The 24,116-nt window shown below is 59.7% G+C and overlaps 1 protein-coding gene across 2 annotated transcripts in view; it reads left to right on the plus strand.

Moving 5' to 3' along the window:
- The window catches only part of ACTN4 (actinin alpha 4), a 72,760-nt gene extending 48,910 nt beyond the window's left edge, over nucleotides 1–23,850 (plus strand). Inside the window, exons 6-21 of one of the 2 annotated variants that reach the window (XM_082862930.1) lie at nucleotides 1,640–1,718; nucleotides 2,918–2,999; nucleotides 3,749–3,834; nucleotides 8,106–8,198; nucleotides 9,907–10,137; nucleotides 10,747–10,894; nucleotides 14,456–14,606; nucleotides 17,170–17,278; nucleotides 17,444–17,584; nucleotides 17,675–17,857; nucleotides 17,953–18,087; nucleotides 19,158–19,337; nucleotides 20,184–20,330; nucleotides 21,175–21,255; nucleotides 22,237–22,395; nucleotides 22,493–23,850. In XM_082862930.1, coding sequence (XP_082719056.1) covers nucleotides 1,640–1,718; nucleotides 2,918–2,999; nucleotides 3,749–3,834; nucleotides 8,106–8,198; nucleotides 9,907–10,137; nucleotides 10,747–10,894; nucleotides 14,456–14,606; nucleotides 17,170–17,278; nucleotides 17,444–17,584; nucleotides 17,675–17,857; nucleotides 17,953–18,087; nucleotides 19,158–19,337; nucleotides 20,184–20,330; nucleotides 21,175–21,255; nucleotides 22,237–22,395; nucleotides 22,493–22,651 — 2,164 coding nt within the window. In that variant the 3' untranslated portion in view covers nucleotides 22,652–23,850. Of the gene's footprint in view, nucleotides 1–1,639; nucleotides 1,719–2,917; nucleotides 3,000–3,748; nucleotides 3,835–4,812; nucleotides 4,899–8,105; nucleotides 8,199–9,906; nucleotides 10,138–10,746; nucleotides 10,895–14,455; nucleotides 14,607–17,169; nucleotides 17,279–17,443; nucleotides 17,585–17,674; nucleotides 17,858–17,952; nucleotides 18,088–19,157; nucleotides 19,338–20,183; nucleotides 20,331–21,174; nucleotides 21,256–22,236; nucleotides 22,396–22,492 lie in introns of both variants that reach the window. The other variant, XM_082862931.1, reaches the window with a different exon arrangement.
- The last annotated feature ends 266 nt before the right edge of the window (nucleotides 23,851–24,116 follow it).

The raw sequence follows: 24,116 nt of genomic DNA on the forward strand, positions 1-24,116 counted from the left end.
CCAAGCAAGGTAACTCAGAAGCAACAACAAAGCTCTTCCTTTGTTTTGACCTCTCAAGAGGGACCTGCCGTCCTTACGGTTGCTAGTGAATGTAGTGTTGGGGAAAATGTACTGTGTCCACTAGAGGAACAAGACTCAGCCTGCACGAGCCTGTTCTTCCTCGGTTGTGGGCGGGAAATGAGTGTGTCCATGAGGTGAGTGTGGTCAGTGCCACACGAGATCTGGGAGCGTGGCATGGCCCGGGGGTTAGGAGTGCAGGCTTTGGGGGCGGCCCCGAGGTCAGATCTGGTGTGACTCTGTGACCTCACCTCTCTGAGCCTCTGGTGTTCTCCTGGGGTGGATGGACCAGGGAGAGGGCACACGTAGGAATGAAGAACGGGGCTTCATGGGATCCACAGAGGTCCTGCTGTGTCCTCAGGCTTCCTGGAGCCCTGGCACTGGACGTTGGGGACCATTGTGCTCTGCCATTAAGAGCATTTGGTCTCTCCCTTGAGCTCCTCTGTGTGTTTCCTTCCTTTTCCTGCCACCAGCTGGCTGGTCCTCTGTGCATTTCTTTTTCTTTTTTTTGGCTGCATTGGGTCTTAGTTGCCACACGTGGGATCTTTCCTTGTGGAGCGTGGGCTCAGTAGCTGTGGCCTGCGGGCTCAGTTGCTCTGAGGCATGTGGGATCTTAGTTCCCCGACCAGGGATCGAACCCGCGTCCCCTGCACTGGAAGGCGGATTCGTAACCACTGTGCCACCAGGGAAGTCCCTGTGCATTTCTTACTCGTTTATTTATTCAATCACTAAATGTCTATGGAATGCCTACTCCATGCCAAGAGTGGGAATACAGCAGCACCAAAATAAAGTCCCCACGCTTGGAAGGTAACGCCGCAGCAGGGGGACCAGTAGTTCACAAAGGCGTGAAGAAACCAACAGCGTAATTTCAGGTAGTGAGAGGAGTCATAGAAAGACGACAAAGTAGGATAAGGTGATAGAAAGTAACCGGAAGAGTACCACAGTCGGGGGCCGGGGGGGGGGGTCTTTCTAAGGAGGTGTCATTAACCTTGACCCATGAAAGAGCCAGTGTGACTAGTATGGACTGTGACCAGCTGTCACTTTCCTCTGAACAGAGCCCCTCATGTCAAGCCACATCCCGGCATTTAGCCAGCCCACGGGTCAGGTCAGCTAAGGTGCAGAGAGCCTGCAGTGGCCTGCCCGGCTCAGTGGGGCCTTGCAGGGACAGTGCTCAGCAGGTCACAGCTACCCTGGTAACGAGCACTCAAAGCACTTGTCATTTGTCAGGTATCGGCCAAAGCCTCACATATTTACTCATTTCATCCTCACAACAGCCCAATGAAGTGTAGGCACTATATTATCCCCATTTTACGGATGTGGCAACTGAGGTAGCAGGAGATTATGGGACTTGCCCAAGGTCACACTGACAGCGAGTGGAAGGGCTGGGATTTCCCCCAGATGGTCTGGCTCCAGCAGCCAGGTTCACGGCCAGCCGGCCACACCGTCTGCCTACAGTGCCAGGCACACACTCTAAACCACCTCACTGAGTGGGAGTTAATCATTCCTGTGGGTGCCCACAGCCTGCAGCCCTCCCATGACGGTGGGGGGGCTCCACTCATAACCTTGGCCTTTCCATCCCCAGCTGGAAGGACGGTCTTGCTTTCAATGCCCTGATCCACCGGCACAGACCAGAGCTGATTGAGTACGACAAGCTGAGAAAGGTACGTGTCTCCTGCTCCCCTCAGTGGCCCACAGACACCCTGAGTCTGACCCTGGCTCCGGGCCACCGCCCCCAAGCCCATCTGTTGCTGGCGTCCAGAGCTGGACTCTGTGCTCAGATGGGCAGACTGGGAGGGCCTTGTGCCAGCTGTCAGCAGACCCCAGGCTCGGTGGCTGATCTCGCCTCCTTTGCTCCCCCTTGGGGACTGCCCTTCTCCCTCCTTGGTCATCGCAGCTACCTGGGGTTATTGTAGGGCCTGGCCGGCCATGCTTAATAGCCGCCCTTCCTTAACCCTCTAGATTCTGGAAGCATTTGGGGAGGGGTAAAGAATTCTAAACCATCGCCGCCAGCAGCCCTGTCCCGTGCGGGGTCCTGTTGTATTTTGCCTGTACAGAGCGTGTAAGACCCAGGCTCTGCCCTCTAGGAGCTGCCAGCCTCGCGGGGAAGACAGGACAGTTGCGTCCAGAGCAAACCAGCCGTACAGGGCCCTGTGCATGTGCTCAGGCTGCGTGGGAGTGGAGAGGGGATGGGGCCGGACAAATGCTCCAGAGGAAGGAAGGCACACCTGAGCTGGCCCGGTGGGGGCAGGGCCTCTGGGGAGGAGGCAGTTGAGGGCCAGAGAGCGGGCATCCCAGGTTGGGGAGGCACAGGCCTGCACTTAGCCCGTTCAGTCCGCAGTGAGTAATCGTATTGGGCTCTAGCTGGAAAGCCTAGGTGAAGGCACCTGAGGGAGGGTCAGGGTGAAGTGCCTTTCATCCTGTAAGCAGCGGGGCAGTTAGAGTAGGGAGGTTAGAACGTGGATGCACTCCATTCCCTCTCTACCCCACCCCCCACGCCCAGGGCTCTCTCAGGTCTGGACCAGTGTGGGTTTCAGGGCAGGGGTCTTAATCTGGGGTCTGGGGATGGATGGAAATTCTAAGAAAAGAGCACGCCTACATTGTCTCTGGAGAAAGGGTCCACAGTTTGCCCCACAAAGATTTCCAGAGGCATTCCTTTGGGTAGGAATTGACTTTACCCGGGTGTCCCCCCTCCCCTCACTGATCCCTGCAGCAGCACAGGTGGCTGAGAACTGCCTGAAGGACCCTTTCCAGTCCTAGCCCTTCCCAAGATCTCTCCCTTCCGGGCCAGCCCTTGTTCCTTCTGCTTGTGCATCCTGCCCCTGACCAAGTTTCTCCTCCTTCCCTCACCTCCCTCCCCCAGGACGACCCCGTCACCAACCTGAACAATGCCTTTGAAGTGGCTGAGAAATACCTAGACATCCCCAAGATGTTGGATGCAGAGGGTAAGTACATCCCTTTTGTTCAGTCAGCACCCTGTTTTGTGGGCATGTCTTGCAGTAGCCTCAGGGAGCTGGCGGAGCCAGCCAGAACGCCTGAATGAACCAGCGTGAACTGGGGACAGTGGTGTCACCCAGGGAGCCAGAGCAGGGGCAGCCTGAGCAGCCAGGGGTGCAGGTGGTGGGGAAGAGGTCCTTGAGGGTCAGCTCTCAGGGGCTGCCTCTTGGGCTGGGCCCAGGTGCCCTGCCTTCCTGACTGATCCCACCCCTCCCTCCGGAGGGGCGAGGGAGGTCGCCAGGAGGGTTGACTCCTGCAAATAACCAAGACCTCTGCCTTCCCTGCCTGCCACAGCCTCGGAGTCTGGAGCCCACCAAAGTGGAGTGTTTTTTCCTTTTCCGGCTTTGCTCCTTTTCCCAGCCATGTACCACCCCCAGCCAGGACCCATGCCCCTGGCCTCTGGTGGCCTTTGGGGTTGACCGTCTAGCAGCCCCTTGAGGCCACTCTCAGAGAGAGGAAGTGGCCTCGTTTTAATCCATTTCCCACAGGCTTGGCCTTTCCAGTGACCATGGGGGATAGAGGGGCCGAGGGTGTGGCCAAGCCAAGCCCACTGGAGTCGCCAAGGGCCGTGGAATCAGCTCTGAGGGTCCTTCTCCCAGGATGGCTGTGGCCTTGGGAGCCTGTGGATCCAGTGGGTGACCGCCCCCGCCCCACCCGCCCCTGCTTGGGCGGTTTAACCCTTGTTGTTCACTTGCAGACATCGTGAACACGGCCCGGCCCGACGAGAAGGCCATAATGACCTATGTGTCCAGCTTCTACCATGCCTTTTCAGGAGCGCAGAAGGTACCGGGCAGGGCCAGGCAGGCCCACCTCGCTGCCACTGCCCAATGCCGCTGCTGCCTCTCGCCTCCCGTGCTCACCTCATTTCTCTTGCAGACGGCAGCGGTCTCTCTCCGACTGGAAGCCACCCCCTGACTCCTTGGCACCTCGGCCCATTTAGTCCTTGCCCACACTGTCTATCGAGGGCCTGACCTGTGCCAGGCTCTGTTCCAGGCACTTAGGATACCGTCAGTGACTGCGTCAGGCACGGTCCCTGCTCTCATGGAGCTTACATTCTAGTGGGCAAGGCAGACAACAGGCATGTCCGCAGATAGAGTAATTTCATGTGATAAGTGCAGTCGAGAGCATGGGACAGGATGGTGGGATGGGGAAGCGTGGGGGCTGCTTCGCTGGGGCTGTCAGGGGAGGCAAGATGAGCAGGAGCTGCCTGGTGAAGATCTGTAGGAAAAGTGTTCCAGGTAGAGGGGGGAGCAAGTGCAAAGGCCCTGAGGTGCAAGTAAGCACGGCTTTTTCAAGGAATGGCTGGAGAAGAGTAGGAGAGGGGAGGAAAATGAGGTCGGAAAACGTGACGGGCCCAGGCCGTGTAGGACCATCGTAGTCTGGGATCCGGAGTTTGGGTTTTATTCTGGGGACATCAGGAGACCACTGGGGGTTTATGCTAAGGTGGTAGGTGGTCACACCGGACATGATCTTACTTATGTTTCCAGGAAGATCAAATAACACCTGATCCTTCCAGCCCTAAACAAGGCTTCCTTGCTAGTGTTTCACAAGCTCAGGCCTGGTTCGAAAAGGAATCCATCTTATTCAGACCCTCCCCTTCCCCTCTACAAAACCTCGGCAAGACATGCCCACCCAGGCCGGAGCCAGGGTCTGGCTTCCAGCCCAGAGCAAGCGCTGTTCCTCCCGCATGAACCTCGGGCCTCGGCCGGCCTTCCTGCGTCTTTCACTCTCTCCTGCCTCTCTGTCTCTCTCTCTGCGCAGATATTGTAGGCACTCTGAGGCCAGATGAGAAAGCCATCATGACTTACGTGTCCTGCTTCTACCACGCTTTCTCGGGGGCTCAAAAGGTGAGCTGGGGCGGGAGCACCCTCACTGCTGTGGCTGGAGACTCGCCCTTGCCACCCCTCCACCCCCACGTCCCCCTGCCCGGGCTGCGGCCTGAGGACCGACCCAGTCTGGCAGGTTCCTGTGACTGTGGGCCTCCATTGCCACCCCCGGGCCGGTGCTGGCCCAGTGTCGAGACACCACAGGTAGTCTCTCTGTGAATACCGCCCACTCTGTGAGATGGGTGGCGGCACCCTGGTTTCTCAGACAAGGCAGTTGAATCCCAGTGTCACCTTGGATGGCAGGGCGCAGCTTGGGCCTGTGCCGCTCTGCTCGGCCGCCCCGCCCTTTCCGTGATCCGTGCCGGCCACCTGCCTGCTGCACTGGCTGGGCCTCTGCCCGGAGCATTGGCTTTGCTGCCCCTCCCTGCAGCTCTGTCCCCTCCCAAAGGCCCCAGGAAAGGCTCTGGGCCTGCTCCTGCTGACCCAGGTCGTCAGGCTGCTGTCCCCAGCAGCCCCGCGGACACAGGTAGGGCCGTCAGAAGTGTCTGCTCCCAGGAGCGGCCCTCCCCGAGCCTGGCTGACCTCACGTGTCCCCCGCTGCGCCTGTCAGGAGCCCTCTGCTTCCACAGGACGGTGCCCAGCTGCCCCCACGTGGAGGCCTGGCCGGCTCTGTCCCCTCCACTTGCCTCCTGGGTGTCTGGTCTTGGCCAGCGGTGTATTCCCAGCAGCTTGATTTTGTGTCACCGTTGGCAGTTGGGCAGGGAGGAGAACAAGAAGAAATGAGCTCTCATTTATTGAGCACTTACTGCATGCAAGGGACTGCTCCGAGGACTCCATGTGCACAGGCTCTAAGAGTCCCCTGCACACCCCCGGGAGGGGTGGGTGCCGTTATCCCCATTTACAAGAGGAGGACACTGAAGTCACGGGGCGGGGACCTTGCTGCCTCCTTCAGAGCCTCAAGGCCAGTGGGGGCCTTCCTACGGGCCATCTGCTTGGGCCGCCTCTCAGCAGTGTGACCTCGGATAAGTCCCTTCACCTCCGTTCTCCCACGTGGAAAACGTGGAGCAGGCTAGTGCCCATCTCAGGGCTGTCCTGAGGATGAAGTGAGCTCATGCGGGTGAAGAGCTCAGGACGGTGCCTGGCCCCTTAAGTGCCCCACCCGCGGCCTGGCAGTCAGAGTGGCCCGCCTCTGCCCGCCGTGCCACTTCCCGTGCCACCTCCCCGGCAGGTGGTCGGAGCTCGTGTTCGGAGTGTTCTGTGGGGGGGCACAGGCAGGGAGAGTGGAGGGGACCCCTCACCCTAGCAGGAAGGCGGGGGGTGGGGTGGGCGGTGATAGATTCCTCGCCACAAACCCCAACTAACAGCACGTTTGTGTTGGCCTCACCCCTCCACGGGCCCCAAGCCAGCCTCGCTGCCTACCACACTGCCCTCAAGGGAGTGTCTTCTCTCTGCCCAAACTGCCCCCTCATGCTTAGAGCTGAGCTCTGGTGTGGGGGACCGGAGGCCTTGAGGCATCTGTGGGAGGGGATACTGGCAGGAAAGCCCAGGTCAGAGCATTTGGGAGTCTTTGAGGCAGCTGGGCCCCTCTCGTGAGGGAGGAAATAAAGGCCGGCCTATTGGGAGCTGCCCGTCACCAAGGGACGTGCAGGATCCAGGCCTCTCCAGCTATGAGCCCAGCTTCCCCCAGCCCGTGTTTACTTCCCAGGACATCCTTGTAATGCTTTTATTATTGTGGCTGTCTTTTCCCCAGAGGTTCAATCCAGTCTCTTAAAAGAGTGCTCTCTGGGTTTGGTTTTGTTTCATGAATGCAAGGGCAACCCTAGCCCTAGCACCAAGTTTGCCCGTTCTCTCCTGATCGTTTATTTCTAGTCACTAAAGCATTTACTCCTTGTTCCTTTGCTCACTCATTCATTCATCAACTCTTGAGTACCTCAAACACGCCAAGCCCTGAGCTGGGTGCCAGGAACTCAGTGGTGAACCAAAACACTTGTGACCAGCAGCCCGCACCTTCGCGGGCCTGCACAGCGCGGTGGAGCTGAGCTTGGGGTGCCGGTTGTCTCTCCAGATTTGGGGTCAGGGACTCACCTCCGCGACTCCCCCACAAGCTGCGATCTTGGCTCTGCTTTCTGCACTCACTAGGGGCTGGGTGTTCATTGGCCGAGGCCCTCGTGAGCCTCACCTCTGAGGAGCACTGCCTGTGGCCGTTGGCCTGTGTCCTGCAGCATGAAGCAGGGTTTGTGTGTGTGTGTGTGTGTGTGTGTGTGTGTGCACACCACTCTCAGCTGGTCCCCCACTCACCTCCCCACCTGTCCCAGAAGCAGCGTGTGGAAGTGGGAGGCTGGGCGTCAGTGCCTGCAGCTAGCCAGGTCTGGAGCCACCCCCAAGCCTCTCTGTTTTCCTTCCCCGCCACTCTGTAGACCCTCCTCACTATTTCTGTTCCTGTTCTGTTGCCGTTTCAACTCTTCTTCTTGGACCCTTTCTGTGCTTCCTGAAAGGTACCTGGTCTCTGTGTGGCATCCCTCACCCTCCTTCTCCTGTCCTTGCATTTTCCCCCCAGCAGGACAAAGCAGGACATTGTCCTGTAGTTCTGGGCAGAGACTAGTCACTGTCTGCACCGCTCCCTACTCTCCGAAGCCCTGGCTCCCCTCCGCCCTGTGCATCGTGACTTCCGCCCTCTGAGCCTTCAGCAGCCTCCTCGAGGGGAGGATTAGGAAGGGGCCGGGCATGCTCTGCCTGCGCACTGACCACCAGACTTCTCTGGGGGGCGCCAGCACCCCCCCTCTGCCCGCCGCCACAGCACTCTGGCACTCGGCCTTCCCCGCGGTCTCCCTTCCCAGCCAAGGGGAGGGTCCTTAGCCTAGCGGAGGACCCTACCCAGCCTCACCCAACCCTCCTCTTGGAGGGCCTGTGAGTCCGTTTCCCCCACAGTGGGTGAGCGTACGGCTCCCTAGTCCCCTTCAGCACCTCCACGGTCCAAGTCGAGAGAGCCCACAGGCCCAGCTCCCCTGGCGGGGGCCTCAGCAGTAAGCTTTGGGGGCCCCGGAAAGGCCTGTCGGGACACAGCCACTCGGCCCCATCTTGCTGAAGCTGTGCTTCCTCTCCTTCCCTCCTTGGGGACTTCTGTGTGGGCCATGGATGAGCCAGCTTTCGGGGGGACGTGCCTGTCAGGAGGGAGGGTCAGCAGCCCCCAGGCAGCCCTGACTGTGTGCTTCCCCTCCCCTGCCCCAGGCTGAGACTGCCGCCAACCGGATTTGCAAGGTGCTGGCTGTCAACCAGGAGAATGAACACCTGATGGAAGATTATGAGAGGCTGGCCAGCGACGTGAGTGTGTCACTCCCCCCTGCCCTGGTGGCCCCCGCCAGCGCTGAAAGATTAGGTCACCTCTTGTTACTCTCTGCCAAAGGTCATGGGACATCTGCAGAGGGGAGAGCAGGGATGGCAGCGAGACTTTCTAGAAAAGGTCGTAAGGTTATATAGGCTGTGGAGTTTGACCAAGCCAGTATGTGACCTTTCGGGTTGATTTTACAAGACTAAGGGGTCAGACGGCTGTGTCACTATGCTGGCTGGCTTCTGGGGTCTCGAGCTTGGGTTTCTACAGAAGATAACTCAAGGACAGAGTTTTCTGAACACCCAGCTGCATTAGAATCAGCTGGGGAGCTTTTTAAAAATTTTTGTTCCCATGCCCCACCCGTGGAGAGACTGATTCCGTAGGATGGAGAGAGACCCAAGAGCTGATATGGTGACAGGACAGCAGTTTGTCATGTCAGGCCCCCGTGCAAGCACTTCACGAACAGGATCTACCATCTCCGCAACAGCCCTGTTAGGAGGGAACTCCTATTACCCTCTTTTCCAAGTGAGGAAACAGGCCCAGAGAGGGTCAGGCACAAACCCACCACCATGCGGCTTGGTGGGACGGAGGTTCAAACCCAGGCAGCCCTGCTCCGGAACCTGAACCCGGACCATCAGTTGGGAATGTGGGTGTTCAGTACATCTCTCCTAGATTCTCCCCTTTATTTTTAAAATTTCCACATTAAAAAAAAATAAAAACATCTACGCTCCCCAAGAGGAGTAGTTTGACTGCTCTTCTAGACCAGTGGTTCCCAGACTTTGAGATTTCACAGACCAGGAAAATTTGGGAAAGTATTTGCCAGCCAACCTAGAGTGGTGACCTTCTTATTTTGCCAAGTTAAGGATATTTTTAAAAGAAAAAGCTACCGTTTGTTACCACCATCATGTCTAACACCTAAGAAAGGTTAAAATGTTGTATCTTAGGATCCCAGCCCTTCCCAAGAGAGGGCAGTTAGCATCACGCACCAAGATGTCAACACACACGGAGACCTTTGTCCTTGGTTTTCTCATCCTGCCAGAGGTTGGCATTTGGGAACCACTTCCCCGAGCCTATCTATGCTGGACAGTACTCGATTTTCCTCTCCTAGGATTGTTCTAGAATGTCCAGTTTGTTTGCTTGTTTGTACCCTGGTCTCACTCCATCAAAGACATGAGTGGCTCATACGGGTCACTTTCTTTTTCAGTTGTACTTTATAATTTTCTGTGTCCCAGGCCCCGCGCATGGCACTGACCACCCGGGAGTGAGCTAGGCGTGCAGTCAGCCCTGCCCTTGAGGCGGCACAGTCAGTGACCAGGACACAGTGAGGCTCTCAGTGTGAAGCTCGGTGCAGATGGCGACAGCGGGCTCTCATGGGGGTGCAATGGGGGCGGCCATCCAGGAGGGGTGTCTGAATTGAGGCTGCCCCGCTTAGATGAGGGAAGGAAGGCCAAAAGCAAAGGCAGGAGCAGGAAGTAGCCAGAGAACAGCCCCGTGGTTCAGAGGGGGCACGTGTTCCCAGAATTCCTGGTCATGGGATTCCCATCGGGAATCATGGAAAAGTCGAGCTGGGGAGCAGGGGTGATTCCCCAAGATGGGGCCCTCGGAGATCCAGGTCCCCTGTGCCCATGAGCCGGGGGGCGGCCCTATCTGTGCTCAGAGGGTCCCCTGCAGAGGCCACCGCAGCTTCTTGTGGGCCCACAGCTCCTGGAGTGGATCCGGCGCACCATCCCCTGGCTGGAGGACCGCGTGCCCCAGAAGACCATCCAGGAGATGCAGCAGAAGCTGGAGGACTTCCGCGACTACCGGCGCGTCCATAAGCCGCCCAAGGTGCAGGAGAAGTGCCAGCTGGAGATCAACTTCAACACGCTGCAGACCAAGCTGCGCCTCAGCAACCGGCCCGCCTTCATGCCCTCCGAGGGCAGGATGGTCTCGGTGAGTGCCGGGGGCTGAGGGTGGGCCGGGGCCCAGAGGTGTGTGGGGCTGCAGGTTCCCTGTGAGGGAACAGCTGAGGGGCAGCTGCTCACCACCCACAGGCTTATTTCCCCAGCATGGTCTTTCTTAACTAAAATGCACAGCTTTCGGAGTGCAGAGTGCGGTGGGGCATGCACTTGACACTTTACTGTGTTCCTTCTCCCCCCATCACTCCCCAGACTTTTACACCCATCCCCAAACCACACCATAGTTTGTGTGGAATTGTTGGAATTTGGACCCTCATTTGGCTGTGACTCCAGGACCTCCAGTGCTTGAGGCCCCTTCTCAGGGGAGGGACAATATTCACTGGACAGTCACCTTCTGACTCCCAGTGCCCCGTATGGCATTCGTTCATTTTCACTCATTCATTTACTCCAAAAGTATTGACTGCACCTGCCGTGTGCTGGGCCCTGTCCAGACACGCAGATACAGCAAAGCCGGGGAGAGATGTGACCCCGGCCCATTTCTGCTGCCTTCCCGTCATCATCAGGGTGGTAACCTTCAGGGAGGCATTGCCCTGCTGCGTGCCCCAGCTCCCTGTGGTAGCCCTGCCCTCTCCCGCCCCCACAGGACATCAACAACGGCTGGCAGCACCTGGAGCAGGCCGAGAAGGGCTACGAGGAGTGGCTGCTGAACGAGATCCGCAGGTTGGAGCGGCTCGACCACCTGGCAGAGAAGTTCCGGCAGAAGGCCTCCATCCACGAGGCCTGGACCGACGGTATGACCCTCCCAGCTCCCTCCCTCCCTTCTTGTCTCTCAGAGACACACACGTGTACGCGTGCGCACACACACACACACACACACACACACACACACACACACACACACACACACACACACACACACACACACACACACACACACACACACACACACACACACACACACACACACACACACACACACACACACACACACACACACACACACACACACCCCCTCCTGCCTGCATAGCATCTGTTTGTCAGACTCCCTTTCCTGCTGCCTGGGAACATGCATGTCACAAATGCCGCTGTGGGTCCATCCAGCCCCAGGCAGCAAGGAACAGTTTGGGGCCAGGTCCGCCCAACCTGCCCTGGCCTCAGAGATTACTTACAGGTGGACTCCTTCCTGGGTCACTGGACCCTGTGCCAGCTGCACAGGGACGTGGCCCCTGTCCCGGTCACTCTGCCACGTCTCCCCTGAGTATGGCGGCCCTCCAGGCCAGGGTGGGTGTGGGGGTATGCTCTCCCCTCCCTGGCAGCCTGGGTTCACACCCTGCCTTCCGTGCCCAACACCCTTTGAGACTGTGGACTTCACACTGAAGAGCCAGTGCTGGATGGTCTGTGGTCCCGAGCATGGTCCTTAGAACGGGCCAGGGAGCCGCCTCCCAACCCTGCTGCCCGACTTGCACCTGCTGCTCACTGACCACCAGCCACGCGCCCTTCGGTATGGCCCGCCGTGGGAGCTCCTTCTCACCCCTGCCCTGTCCCGGTGCCTCCCCCGGGGGCCCTCCCACGAGGGCAGCGGTGATTCCGGCTTCTCCGCAGCTTTGCAGTCAGTGCCTGTTCCCTTGGCTCGGGATGTGGAATTCCATCACGTCCCTGGCCCTCGGTCGGGACCCACACCACGGTTCTGCATCCCAGGGGCCCAAAAGCTTTCGGGAAACGGCTAGCGCCTTCCACTGGGCTCCCACCCTCCCACTTCTGGCTGCCTCCTGCACTCCCTGCCCTGGCCCTCCTGCCACCACTCTGCCTAGCTGGTCTCACACTTCCTTGCATTGGTCAGTGCGGTTTTTCATCCCTCCCACCCTCCCAGGTCCCCATGAGATCCTCACTGAGCCCCTGGGGGCTCCTCTGGCCCCACCCACCCAGCTATTTGGCAGGCTGCCGCAACCCTGGTCAGTCGCTGAGACCCACCCAGAGGCACCCATACGGAGCCTGCCCCACCCTTGCCGGCATGCGGACACGCAGCTCTGCAGGGTCCGCAGACCTGGGCCTGTGTCACCTGTGTCCCCAGCCGCAGCCCGGCTAATGCCCTCCTCACATTAGCTCAGGCCAGCTGCTCTCCAGCGGCAGCTTCCAGATGCAGAGCAATACCCTGACCCCTCCTCTGCCAGGGAAGGAATGCAGAGGAGGGGAAGCCAGAAGGCGAGGCGAGGACAAGGTAGCCTGGGCCAGGGACGCAGGCATCTCCCTCTGCCCCACAGAAATGGCGCCTGTGGGCTCTGCCCCCGCAAACCTGAGGGGGGGGTGTTGGCACTTAGTTTATTCGTTTGTTCTTCATTCATTCATTCATTCATTCATTCAACAAACACCTCTTGAGCCTCTTCGCTATGCTCAGCAGTTTCCAGGTAGGTGAGGTCCCTGCCCAGGGAACTGCAGATTTTGACATCTTTCTTGTCAAAGGACCCTTGGACATGTAAGTGGATTTTACAACACCCGGTCCCACGCTTGGACTGAGCTGCCTCCTGTCATTATCCACGTGTTGTAGCCCCATCATCCTTTCTTAGGCTCCGAGTGTCCTCCCTGTGGATTTCCCTTCTGGGGGCCTCTTATCAGCCCTCCAGCCTCTCTCCTGGGGCTCCAGGAGGCCCTGAGAAGATGGTCTCCTGAGGCCGAGGGGTGTGGGTGTGACGGCCCACCAGAGCTCCTTCCCTGGGAACCGCTTTGGCCGGCCTTCACCCGAAGGCGTTTAGGAGAAGTGGCCCAGTCTTTAGCCAGGGCCCAACTCCACACGCCCCTGCCCCACCCCTACCTCCCCACAGGCACTTTGGCATCTGGCCCTGCCCCTTGCATTAGCCCGGAGTCCCCAGGCAGGCCTCTCCACTCTCATTCCCAAGGCCTGAAGCCTCTGTCCTCTGAACCATCCAATTATGCAGAACAGGAGGATAGACCACACCCCTGGAAGCCGGGTATAGCAGCCTCCTCACCTGTGGGGGGTTGGGGGGCAGAGGGCGGGTTGAGCTACCATCACTCTGTGCCCCCTCACCATCCCTACAGCCTGCAGGAGTGAGCACCCATGTGGGTGCTTCTCACAGGGTCTTAGATTGTCTGGGGGAAAAGCAAAAATGAGCCCCCATCCCCCCCCAGCCTGGCTGCCCCTTGGCCTGGGTCCCAGGCAGCCGTGGCCGTGGCCCCCTCCTCCCGATTCTTCCCAGCACACCCCTGGCAGCTCCCTTGCTGAAACTCTGCTGAGGCAGAAAAGTGGTAACCTACTATTTCTGGTTCCCACCCTTGGGAGAAAGCAATTTGGAGAAGGGAATTGCAAGCTTGCCTTTGTGGTTGAGCCTGCTGCCCCGGGGCTGGAGTGGCAGGGCCAGTGCACTCGGTCTCCCAGGCTGACACCTCCTGTCCGCCAGTGCCGGGCCCTGTCCACGGGGTGGCTGAGATGCAGATGGAACTGGCTGGTGCCCGGCCTTCTCGACATCCCCTCATTGAGGTTTTAACCTTGGGCTGGCACTGGCCGCATTTACAGAGGAAGAACAGGTGGGGAGAAGCTGTCTGCCATCCCCTGCTCTAGGCAGGCAGCTGTTGGTTGGATTTCCTGGTGCCAGCTGAGGGGGTCTCTGAGCTGCCGCTCCGGGGTAGCCGGAGGTAGCTTTAGGGGTTGGGGGTCCCAGCCACCTTTCCCGGCCAGCGTTTCCCCCTTGGTTCTTAGCAGTACCTTACTGTGCTTGCAGGGCTCACTTGAGCTTCTGTCCTGGGGTGTATCATTAGCCAGGCTCCAGGACTGATAGCAGTGTTCCTCCCTTCCTTCAAAGGGCCTGACAATGGGCCCTGCCTCGCTGCACATGGAAAGCCCTTAGGATAGTGTGGAGCAATAGGTGTGTGATAGGACTCCCACACCGAGGGGGCCTGGCGCCCAAGTGCCAGGGGTCAGGCTCCTGGAAGAGCCCTGACTCAGACCTCCCCTTCCCCCCACTGCTGAGGCACAGCTGCAATGCCAGCTGCTTCTCCAGATCACAGCGGTCCGCAGGTAGGTGTCCACATTTCCAGCCCTGGTAGCACAGTCCAAATTCCTACCGTCTACCAGTGAAGGATACTAAGTTTAGAGCCCACAGCTTGAATTGGGATGTGTCTCAGGCCCACCAGCCCCACAGTGTCTCCCAGCTCCATCCAGGATCTGGTTGGGCATAGAGATTGCTGCAAAGGGCGAGGGAAAAGGCTCTGGAGGTTTCTAGCTTTCATGGCACCATCCTCGGCAAGGCAGGGCGTGGGGTCCACACCCCGTCTCCCTCCCTCTGGCGCTGTTGACGAAGCACCCCCTGCCCTCCGCGCCCCCCCCCCCCCCCCCCCAGGGAAGGAGGTGATGCTGAAGCACCGGGACTATGAGACGGCCACCCTGTCGGACATCAAAGCCCTCATCCGCAAGCACGAGGCCTTCGAGAGCGACCTGGCCGCGCACCAGGACCGCGTGGAGCAGATCGCCGCTATCGCCCAGGAGCTCAAGTACGTGTGGGCTCGTGGTTCCCCGTCACCTGCTTCCCCTCCAGCACCCAGTCCAGAGCAGTGGTGGGGCAGTGGTGGAATGGGGTCCCCCAGCCCTTTCCACCCTCACACCCTCCTTTCAGATGCCAGGGAAGAGCCTTACAGGATGATGCCTTTTGCCCACCTTGTCTTTACCCCAGATGAGAAACAGTGGGATCTAGATTCTCCAGCAGAAGGGGGGGTCTCTGACCCCTTGTCCTGATTCCTCAGGCTGTTGGGGTCCCTGGGGCTCCCCCTCCTCTGCCTGCCACACCAAGGAGACCCCCTGGCCCCCTGATATGGTGGGCGGCCTAGCCCACACTGCTCCCACCCCCTGCTCCCTGAGGGAATCTGGCTGCACAGAGAGCCCATTGTTTTGCCCGGCCCCTTCCCTCTCCTGCTCAGAATACACTTATTGTAAGAGCTTCCAGGCAGTCGGTTCTCTGCCCTCCCTTCCCCACCCCAGTCAGATAAACTTGTGCACACAATTAGTACACTGAACCTCCAGAGCCAGTGAAAGGGGCCTTATTCCACCAGCGCAGCGGCCATCAGCAAGCAGGGCCCAGGGAGTGGGAGGCCCAGGCCATGACTTCATGGAAAATCCACAGGCCCTGGAGGGCGGCTGGGCTCCCAGAATAGCCGTCTGCTCCAAAATAGGATCCTTGGCTGGAACTGCCCTTCCACAGACACCCCCTACCCTGTCACAGTCATCCCCAAAGTTCTCCTTGTTCCTGCAAGGCTGGGGCCTAGCGCTGATGCCCAGTGGAGCCCCACACCGGGCGGGGCTGGCTTCCTTCCTGACTCACGCCTGCCACACTGCCCAGCTGCTCTGGGGGCTCCCCATTTGCTCACCCAGAGGCAGAAGTACCACTGGGTCTTCACAGTACCGGGGACACGGTGTCCCCATTGAGCACTGTTGGGGGCACCCCTTGAAGTCCTGCAGCTCCCCTAGGATCGAGCCCCTCTACCTGGCATGCCCAGGCCAAGGAGAGTGAGGTCACAGATGCAGACGTCCACCACCCTCAGGGGTTGTGGGGTGGGACATAGGCAGGTCCCCCACCCCCACCCCCACCCCCATTGACAGGCGAGCTCCTGGAAGCCAGTGAGAAACAGACTTGGAGGAGATCCTAGGCCAGCCCACTTCTCAGGCACTGGGAACAGCCATGTGAAACCCATTACCCTGAGCCGGGGAACAGGCGGTCCCGAGGCAGCTTTCTGGACAGTAGCCCTGGAGGAGAAAGGGAGGGCTGTTTGGGGTGCTGTCTGTTCCCCCGAAGATGAGTCTGAGGGCCCAGGGCCGGCCAGGATGAGCCTGGATAGACAGCCCGGCTGAGCGTAGATCAATGGTAATGACGAAAACTCAGGGCACTTAGTGCTCTTCATGTACCAGCTCATTTAATCCCCCAGCAATCCTGTGTCACAGAGTGGGAACTGAGGCACAGAGAGGCCAAGGGGCCTGCCCAAGGTCACACAGCTAGGGAGTGAGATAGGACTGGAACCTGGGCCACCTGGTCCCCGTGTGAAGCACAGCCTTGCTCCTCCTCCAGCCCTTGCCTGCTCCCCCGGCCCCTGTATCCTGCCTGCCCGTCTGGCTCACCAGGCAGGCGACACAATCCCTGTGTCCTGGTTCCCGTGTCGTGTTCCTCCCCATAGTTGTTCCCCCAGACCTGTACACTGACTCCCTAGGAGCCTTGCTGCTAAGAGTATCCAAGTGTGGACCCCAGGAGGCAGGAATGCTGGGGCTGAAGAGAGGGAATAAGGGGCAGGGGGCTGGGAACTGTGGTATCAGCTTAGTGTTTCCAACCTCAGTCATTGCAATAATAATACCCATTCCCTAATCAGCTCACTTTTTTTTTCTTGAATATATCGTTAGTTGCGTACAGTGAGATTGTAGGCTAATTGTACATTTTTTCCTTAACACCCATTAAAGTAAATACACAACCTTTAATGAGGAACTGTTGCTACTTTTACCTACTGGGTGCAAAGGACTGCTCTCGGCAGTTCACACGAGCTAAGTAACCTGGTCTCTATGATAACCCCACCCCCATTTCAGAGAGGAGAAAACCGAGGGATCCAGAGGGAGTTCATTCGCCCAGGGTCACACAAGTTCAAAATCGGAGAGCTGGAATTCACACCTAGGGAACTTGGCTCCAGAGCCTTATTCTCTAACCAGTGTGTTCTGCTAGACTTTCTTTAAATGGAAAATTATCCAGGGCACTTCCCTGGTGGTCCAGTAGTCAGGACTCTGTGCTTCCACTGCTGGGGGTCTGGGTTCGACCCCTGGTCGGGCAACTGAGATTTCACCAGCCTACAGGGATGGTCGAGGGCCACGCTCTGGGAGCCCTGCGTCAGCTTACAGTGACAGCAAGCTCTGTTACCCTCTACCCGCAATTCCTCCTGCCCCGGGCCAGAGGGGTGATTGATGACTGATGTGCTTAAGTGTCGATATCCCCTGGTACCAGGGCCTGGGACACCTGGGGGCGGGTGGGTCCAGCACACCCTGACTGCCCCTGCTGGATCTCATCACCCTCTGCCCGGCCCACAGCGAGCTGGATTACTACGACTCCCACAACGTCAACACCCGCTGCCAGAAGATCTGCGACCAGTGGGATGCCCTTGGCTCTCTGACGCACAGTCGCAGGGAAGCCCTGGAGGTGAGGAGGGAGCGATGCCCCCCACTGAGGTCTGTGCCTCATTGCCCTCAGAGCAGGGGTCTTCCCCTGACCCCTTGGTGCCCCCGGACCCCTCTCCACCATACACCCCTCCTACTAGCCTACTGACCTCCCTCCTCTGTCCCCGTCCCTCCCAACACGCACCAGAAAACGGAGAAGCAGCTGGAGACCATTGACCAGCTGCACCTGGAGTACGCCAAGCGGGCAGCCCCCTTCAACAACTGGATGGAGAGCGCCATGGAGGACCTCCAGGACATGTTCATCGTCCACACCATCGAGGAAATCGAGGTCCGCCCCTTCCCCTCCCGCCCTTCTTGTGGCTCGTGGGGCCTCCACGGGTCCGGGCCGCGCCCTCATCCCTTCTCTTCCTGCCCCCAGGGCCTGATCTCAGCCCACGACCAGTTCAAGTCGACACTGCCGGACGCCGACAGGGAACGGGAGGCCATCCTGGCCATCCACAAGGAGGCCCAGAGGATCGCCGAGAGCAACCACATCAAGCTGTCAGGCAGCAACCCCTACACCACCGTCACCCCCCAGATCATCAACTCCAAGTGGGAGAAGGTGGGCGGCACACACCCACCGGCATGGCCGGGGCAGGACCAGCCAGGCGAGGCGGCCGCCCCCCTGACTGCTCCTGCCCGCGTCCCCTTCCCCAGGTGCAGCAGCTGGTGCCCAAGCGGGACCACGCCCTCCTGGAGGAGCAGAGCAAGCAGCAGTCCAACGAGCACCTGCGCCGCCAGTTCGCCAGCCAGGCCAACATCGTGGGGCCCTGGATCCAGACTAAGATGGAGGTGAGGGCGAGTCGCCCCAGCCCTGCTGGGCCCAGGAGAGTCTCAGGGCGGAGTTGAGGAAGAGCCCCCACTGAACGGGAGGCTGCTTGCCCCTGGTGGGAGGGCCCCAGTGCTCCACGGGCCCGGTGGATCTGGGACCCAGCTCTCGTGGCCTCATAGGATTAGGAGCATCAATAACGTATTCATGGAAATGGCAGCACCATCCAGAGAAGCCGTGCTGAGGGGTCAGGTAGAGACGGGTTCGAGTCTCGACTCTCCCCTCGACTTCCGGTCGGGAGTCAGGCACAATTTAACCTCTGTGGCTCAGTTTTCTCACCCCTAAAAGGATGAGGAAGACCATTACTTCATCCCCTCAACAGACACTTTTGGGCACCGCCCTATGCCAGCCGCATCACAAGCACTGTGGTGTAGCTGTGACCAAGGTGGTCCGAGCTCAGACCCTCCCCGCGCCCCCACTCTGCCCCCGTGACCCAGCCACGGGAAGCTTGTAACCATGCCGACTGCGACTCAGGCCGCCACTTACGAGTGCTCACTGTGCACTAGGCACCCCACTGACCGAAGTGGCCTCACTGAAACTCACGACAGCCCGAGAGAGGATCGGGCAGGTCAGCCGCGGGGCTCAGTGCCCCCTGCACGGCTTGGTCACCCTGGGAAGCGAGGCGTGGGGTGCTCGTGCTCAGGAGCACGGGTTCTGAAGTCACCAGGCCTGGGTTCCGATCCTGGCTCTGCCTCTTAATGTCATAAGTTGCCCTCTTTGGGCCTCAGTTTCCACCTCTGTGGAATAGGCCTGTCCCAGTCTTGGGCCTCACAGGGAGTCAAGCGGGGAGCAGCGAAGTTAGCCCTGTGGAGCGTTGGTGCAGAAACCGCATCGTGGCTGCTGTTACACTGGAGGGTGGGCCGGAGGGGACAGTAAGCAGTAGGCCTTCCCGGAGGGGACCCCTGGGCAGAGGCCCCGGGCTGGAGGCGCCCTGGCATTGGGGCGGCCCGCGACAGACCGCCTCCTGGTGGCTGGTCGTGGCCGAGGGTCCGCCAGTCCCCCCCCCCCCCCAGTAGCACCACCCTCTGTGCAGGAGATCGGGCGCATCTCCATCGAGATGAATGGGACTCTGGAGGACCAGCTGAGCCACCTGAAGCAGTACGAGCGCAGCATTGTGGACTACAAGCCGAACCTGGACCTGCTGGAGCAGCAGCACCAGCTCATCCAGGAGGCCCTCATCTTCGACAACAAGCACACCAACTACACCATGGAGGCAAGCCTGCCCCGCCCCCACCCGCTTGCCCTTGCACGCGCTTGCGGGATTCCTGTGGCAGCCCAGGCAGGGCCCGGCTGTGTTATTCCAAATGGCTTTTGCCCTGTAGAAAAGTGTCTCCTGCTTGCTCTGTCTCCCCTTTCTCTCTGACCAAAAAGACTAAATCCAACGTTTACACGTCTTTAAAAATCACAGTTTCTCTACCACTACTCTCCCATCACCATGACAACACACATCTCAAGACAAGCTCCCTGGAGAGCTGGGAGGGCAGGCAGCACCTGCCCCCCAGTGTGACCTCAGCCATTTCATCCTCACTCGAGGACGCAGATCCAGCCAGCATGTGCGGGAATCCCGTGCACCGGCTCGCTGCCGCCAGGTTACAGCATCAAGGCTGGTTGCCATCATATTGGTAGCTTGAAATGGTCCGTGGTGACAGCACTTAGACCATGCAGATCGGAAGATGCCATCAAATAAAAGGGGGGAAGGGCTGTTTCCCCAGAAAGCTAGTTACACATTGCCCAGCATGTCTCTGCAAAGCTTCCCTGTGGATCCTGGCACAGGTATCAGGACCCGGTTGTCTGCTGCATCCGTCACTGGGACATACACCGGTGTGACGTGAACCCCGCTGGTTGGCAGAGGCAGTAGGCGGGCACCGTGCCTGTGGCCCTGTGTACATGAGCCGCATGGCAGAGTGTGGGGCTGGGTTGGCATTTGGGAGAGAGTTGGGGTGAGTCTGACTCCAGGCCACACCCCTACACACACAAGGAGCAGCCAGTTACAGCTGCGGTGGTCCCAGCATCCCCACCTGCCGGCCAGCCCACGCTCACGCCCTCATTCCTCCCGCAGCACATCCGCGTGGGCTGGGAGCAGCTGCTCACCACCATCGCCCGCACCATCAACGAGGTCGAGAACCAGATCCTCACCCGCGATGCCAAAGGCATCAGCCAAGAGCAGATGCAGGAGTTCCGGGCGTCCTTCAATCACTTCGACAAGGTGAGCTGCTCCCTCTGCCCCTTGCTGTCGTCCCTCCCCACCGTCACCTCCCACCCTGCCCCCTGCGTCTTTGCATCTGTCCGTTTGTTCACATCACAGTTGCTGAGTATCAGAGGCCACTCGCAGGGGCCGGCAGGGCCCCAGCCACTGAGGGGGGTGCAGAGGTGCATCACCTCGACCCACAGCGTGGGCAGCGTCCCTCAGGAAGAGAAAGGGGAGTCCCAAGCCCTGCCCCCGGGGCTGTGCATCCTCGCCCACCTGCCGATGCAACCCTGAACAGACAGGTCCCAGCACACCAGGGATTGGAGGCCTGACCCAGGAATCTGATCCGCACATACACACAGTGTCCTTAAAAGTCAGATTGGGTTTGGCAGCCCCTTTAGAGGGGCCCTGAGCACCAGTTTGCCCCGGGCCCTGCCGGGCCTGATGTGTCATCTGCCTGCTCTCTGTGGGTAGCATGTGCTCTGGGCGTTAGGCAGGGGCCCAGCAGGAGGGGGTGCAATCCCCTTTCTCCCACCCCAAATCCTGGAGGTGAGGAGAGCTCCCCCCTTCCCTCCCAGGAGTCCTGGGACTCAAGCCTCAATCCTGCACCTCTCAGCTCCCACCCCTGCTCTGGCCCAGAGGAGCTGGGAGGCGGCCTCTGACTGCCCTCCAGGCCACCCACGCCCCTCCACCTGCCCCGCCCTGGCCATCACCTTGTCCACGTCACCTCTAACTGTGTTTCCCTCCCCCGTGTGTCCCCTTCCCCCACCCTCTGCACGTGACCCGGGCCCCTCTCCCTGCCTTGGTGCCGGCCTGGTCTCCACACCGCCCCTTGTGCACACCTGCCTTCGGACGCCGGCAGGACCACGGCGGGGCGCTGGGGCCAGAGGAGTTCAAGGCCTGCCTCATCAGCCTGGGCTACGACGTGGAGAATGACCGGCAGGTACGCGCCCCCTGGGCCCCAGCGGACTGTGGCATTAACTACTCTTCTCTTTCTCTCTCTCCTTCTCTCTGTCTCCCCTCCCTCTGGCCATCCCACCCCTTGCCATCATGTGTGCCATTTCACGGGCTCTCTTGCCGCCTCCCTGCCCTGTGTCTCTCCGGACGCCTTCCCCCTTACCTGGTCTCTCGGGGCCGCCTCTGTCTCCCCCGCTCCCTGCCACTGTCCTGTTTCCCCGCTGTGCACACGGGGCGGCCCCTCTTGCCTACTCTGGGCCCGGTCTCCTCTGCTGTCCCTGCGTCCTCGAGCAGAAGCAGACGGGCAGCATGGACTCCGATGACTTCAGGGCTCTGCTTATCTCCACGGGATACAGCCTGGTATGCCGCCTCTGCCTGCCCTTGCTGCTGTGCCTCTTCTCCTCCCCCTCCTCCGTCCCTCCCCCTCCTCCGTCCCTCCCCCTCCTCCGTCCCTCCTCACCGCCTCCAGAATGTCCGCATCCTCGGGGACACTCCTCCACCAGAGCAGCATGGCCTGGCCTCCCTCCTCCTCCTCTGCTGCATCTGCTGGTTGGGGTCCCTCCGATGACTCCCTGAGCCTCCTGCCTCCTTTCCTGGAAGTCTCCGGAGAGAGGAGGTCAGGCCTCCAGCTCTCTCCCCTTCTCTCTCTCTTTCTTTCTTTCTTTCTTCCTCGCCCTCCGGAGCTAACTTTCCAGCCAGGGCTGAGGAGCAGTAGGCCTGTTAGATCCACTCCCCAACTCCCCACTTCCCAGAAACGCGGGACGGGAGGAGCAGAGGGTGCACGTCCCAGGTCTGGGGCAGGTGGGGCAGTCGGCCGGGGAGCCAAGACCCTTGGAGGCGGGCTGACGACGCCCGTCGTGTGCGCTGGGGTCGGGCCCTGCTCTCCTGACCCGGTTCTAGCCACCGGGCCGGCCCGGCCGCCCTGCCCCGCTAAAGGCCGCCTGTCCCCCGCCCACCCCCCTCGCAGGGCGATGCCGAGTTCAACCGCATCATGAGCGTGGTTGACCCCAACCACAGCGGCCTCGTGACCTTCCAAGCCTTCATCGACTTCATGTCGAGGGAGACCACCGACACAGACACGGCCGACCAGGTCATCGCCTCCTTCAAGGTCCTGGCCGGGGACAAGGTGAGCAAGACACCTGGGAGGCACCCAGCGGCCGGCGGGGAGGGGCCCTCGCGGCCAGGGCTGGGCGTAACCCAGATTCCCGCCCTGCCACCCCCAGAACTTCATCACAGCCGAGGAGCTGCGGAGAGAGCTGCCCCCTGACCAGGCCGAGTACTGCATCGCCCGCATGGCCCCATACCAGGGCCCTGATGCCGTGCCCGGGGCCCTCGACTACAAGTCCTTCTCCACAGCCCTGTACGGCGAGAGCGACCTGTGAGGCCCCCACCAGAGAAACCCTGACCAAACACCCCTCCTCACAGCCTCCAGGAGGGGCTGGGGGAGCTTTTCTGCCCCACCCCACCCCGCCACTGCAAGGGCACCCCCTGGCCCCGCTCCTCTGACTCTGTATCTATGCAAAGCACTCTCTGTCAGTCCTTTCTGGGCGGGAGTGGGGTGGGCAGGGAGGGGCTGGGGCAGGCTCTCTCCTCTCTCTTTGTCAGTGGGCCAGGAGGATCTCCCCCTCCCCCTGGACGGGGGTGAGGGAGGCTTCCGGGGTCAGCGCTTCTGGTCTGGTAAATATATATGATGTGTTGTTTTGTTTTGTTTTTTTAACTCTGTGGAGGGGACAGTGGATCCTCACAGCAAAACAGGCCCCCTCCAAGCCCTAGAAACGCCCACCCCTCACCACCCCCCTGGTCCATTTCTTCTCCCCTGAGGTCCCTTCAAGGCCTCCCACATCCAGGCCAAAGCCCGACGTGCCTTGTCCAGGAACCGCCCGGGCCTGCGATGGGCCCCCGTAGAGGGCGCCACAGCTGCCCGGCAGGAAAGAGGACCAGCCTGCTCCCTGCTCCCTTGTCCCCTGCCCTCACTTGGCATCGCCAGGAGATGAGGGGGTTCAGCTCAGTCCCCCCTCTTCTGCACCAGGAGTGGGGTTGGGCAGACCAGCCTCCCACCCTCACCCCCAGCCAGCCCCCACCTTGCTTTGTCTGGACCTGCGTATCTCTCAGATTTTCTAAGGACCCCCTCCACCCGCAGAAAAAAAAAAAAGAAAAAAAGAAAAAAAACACACACACACAACACACACAAAAAAAAACACACAAAAATCCACAAAAAAAAAAAAAACTATGAAAAAAAACTTTCAGAGAACTACTATTTACTTTATTAACTTACGGATTTATTATATAAATATATATTCACCTAGCAGCATATCTTCGCCGCCTCTTGCTCTCATAATGAAGACATAGCTGATTTGCTCCCCTCCCCCAGCCCCGTACTGAGTTCTCTGATGTCTGCCGTTGGTGTGGGTCTCTGGGGACCCCCCCCTGCCCGAGGCGGAGGGTGGGCTGCTGGCCTAGCTGCCTGTTAGTGGATGGTTTCACTCCACCACCTCCCCCCCCTTTTTTTTGAGTTTATTCCGATTATTTTTTTTCTCGGTTTCTGGATAAACCACCCTTCTGGGGACAGGATAATAAAACATGTAATATTTTTAAGAAGGATTCCTACAGTGTCCTCTGTTTTTCTATCTGTTCTCCACCTCTTAGGAGAGCGATGATAGAGCACCTCTTGCCAGAGTGAGGTGGGGCGTGGGAGTGCCCCGATCCCTGTTCCCATGAGTGTGTGAAAGTAGGGGTGCTGTTGGGGACCCACTCCAGGTCCGCACTGTTGTAAGCGTGTAACGTGGGCTAACTCGTGCAGCCTGCATGAGAAAGGTGCTGTTACCATGCCCGTTTGCCAGAGAGGTG

This window comes from Leucopleurus acutus (genome assembly GCF_964270905.1).
Source record: "Leucopleurus acutus genome assembly, chromosome: 20".
NCBI classification, from domain to species: domain Eukaryota; kingdom Metazoa; phylum Chordata; class Mammalia; order Artiodactyla; family Delphinidae; genus Leucopleurus; species Leucopleurus acutus.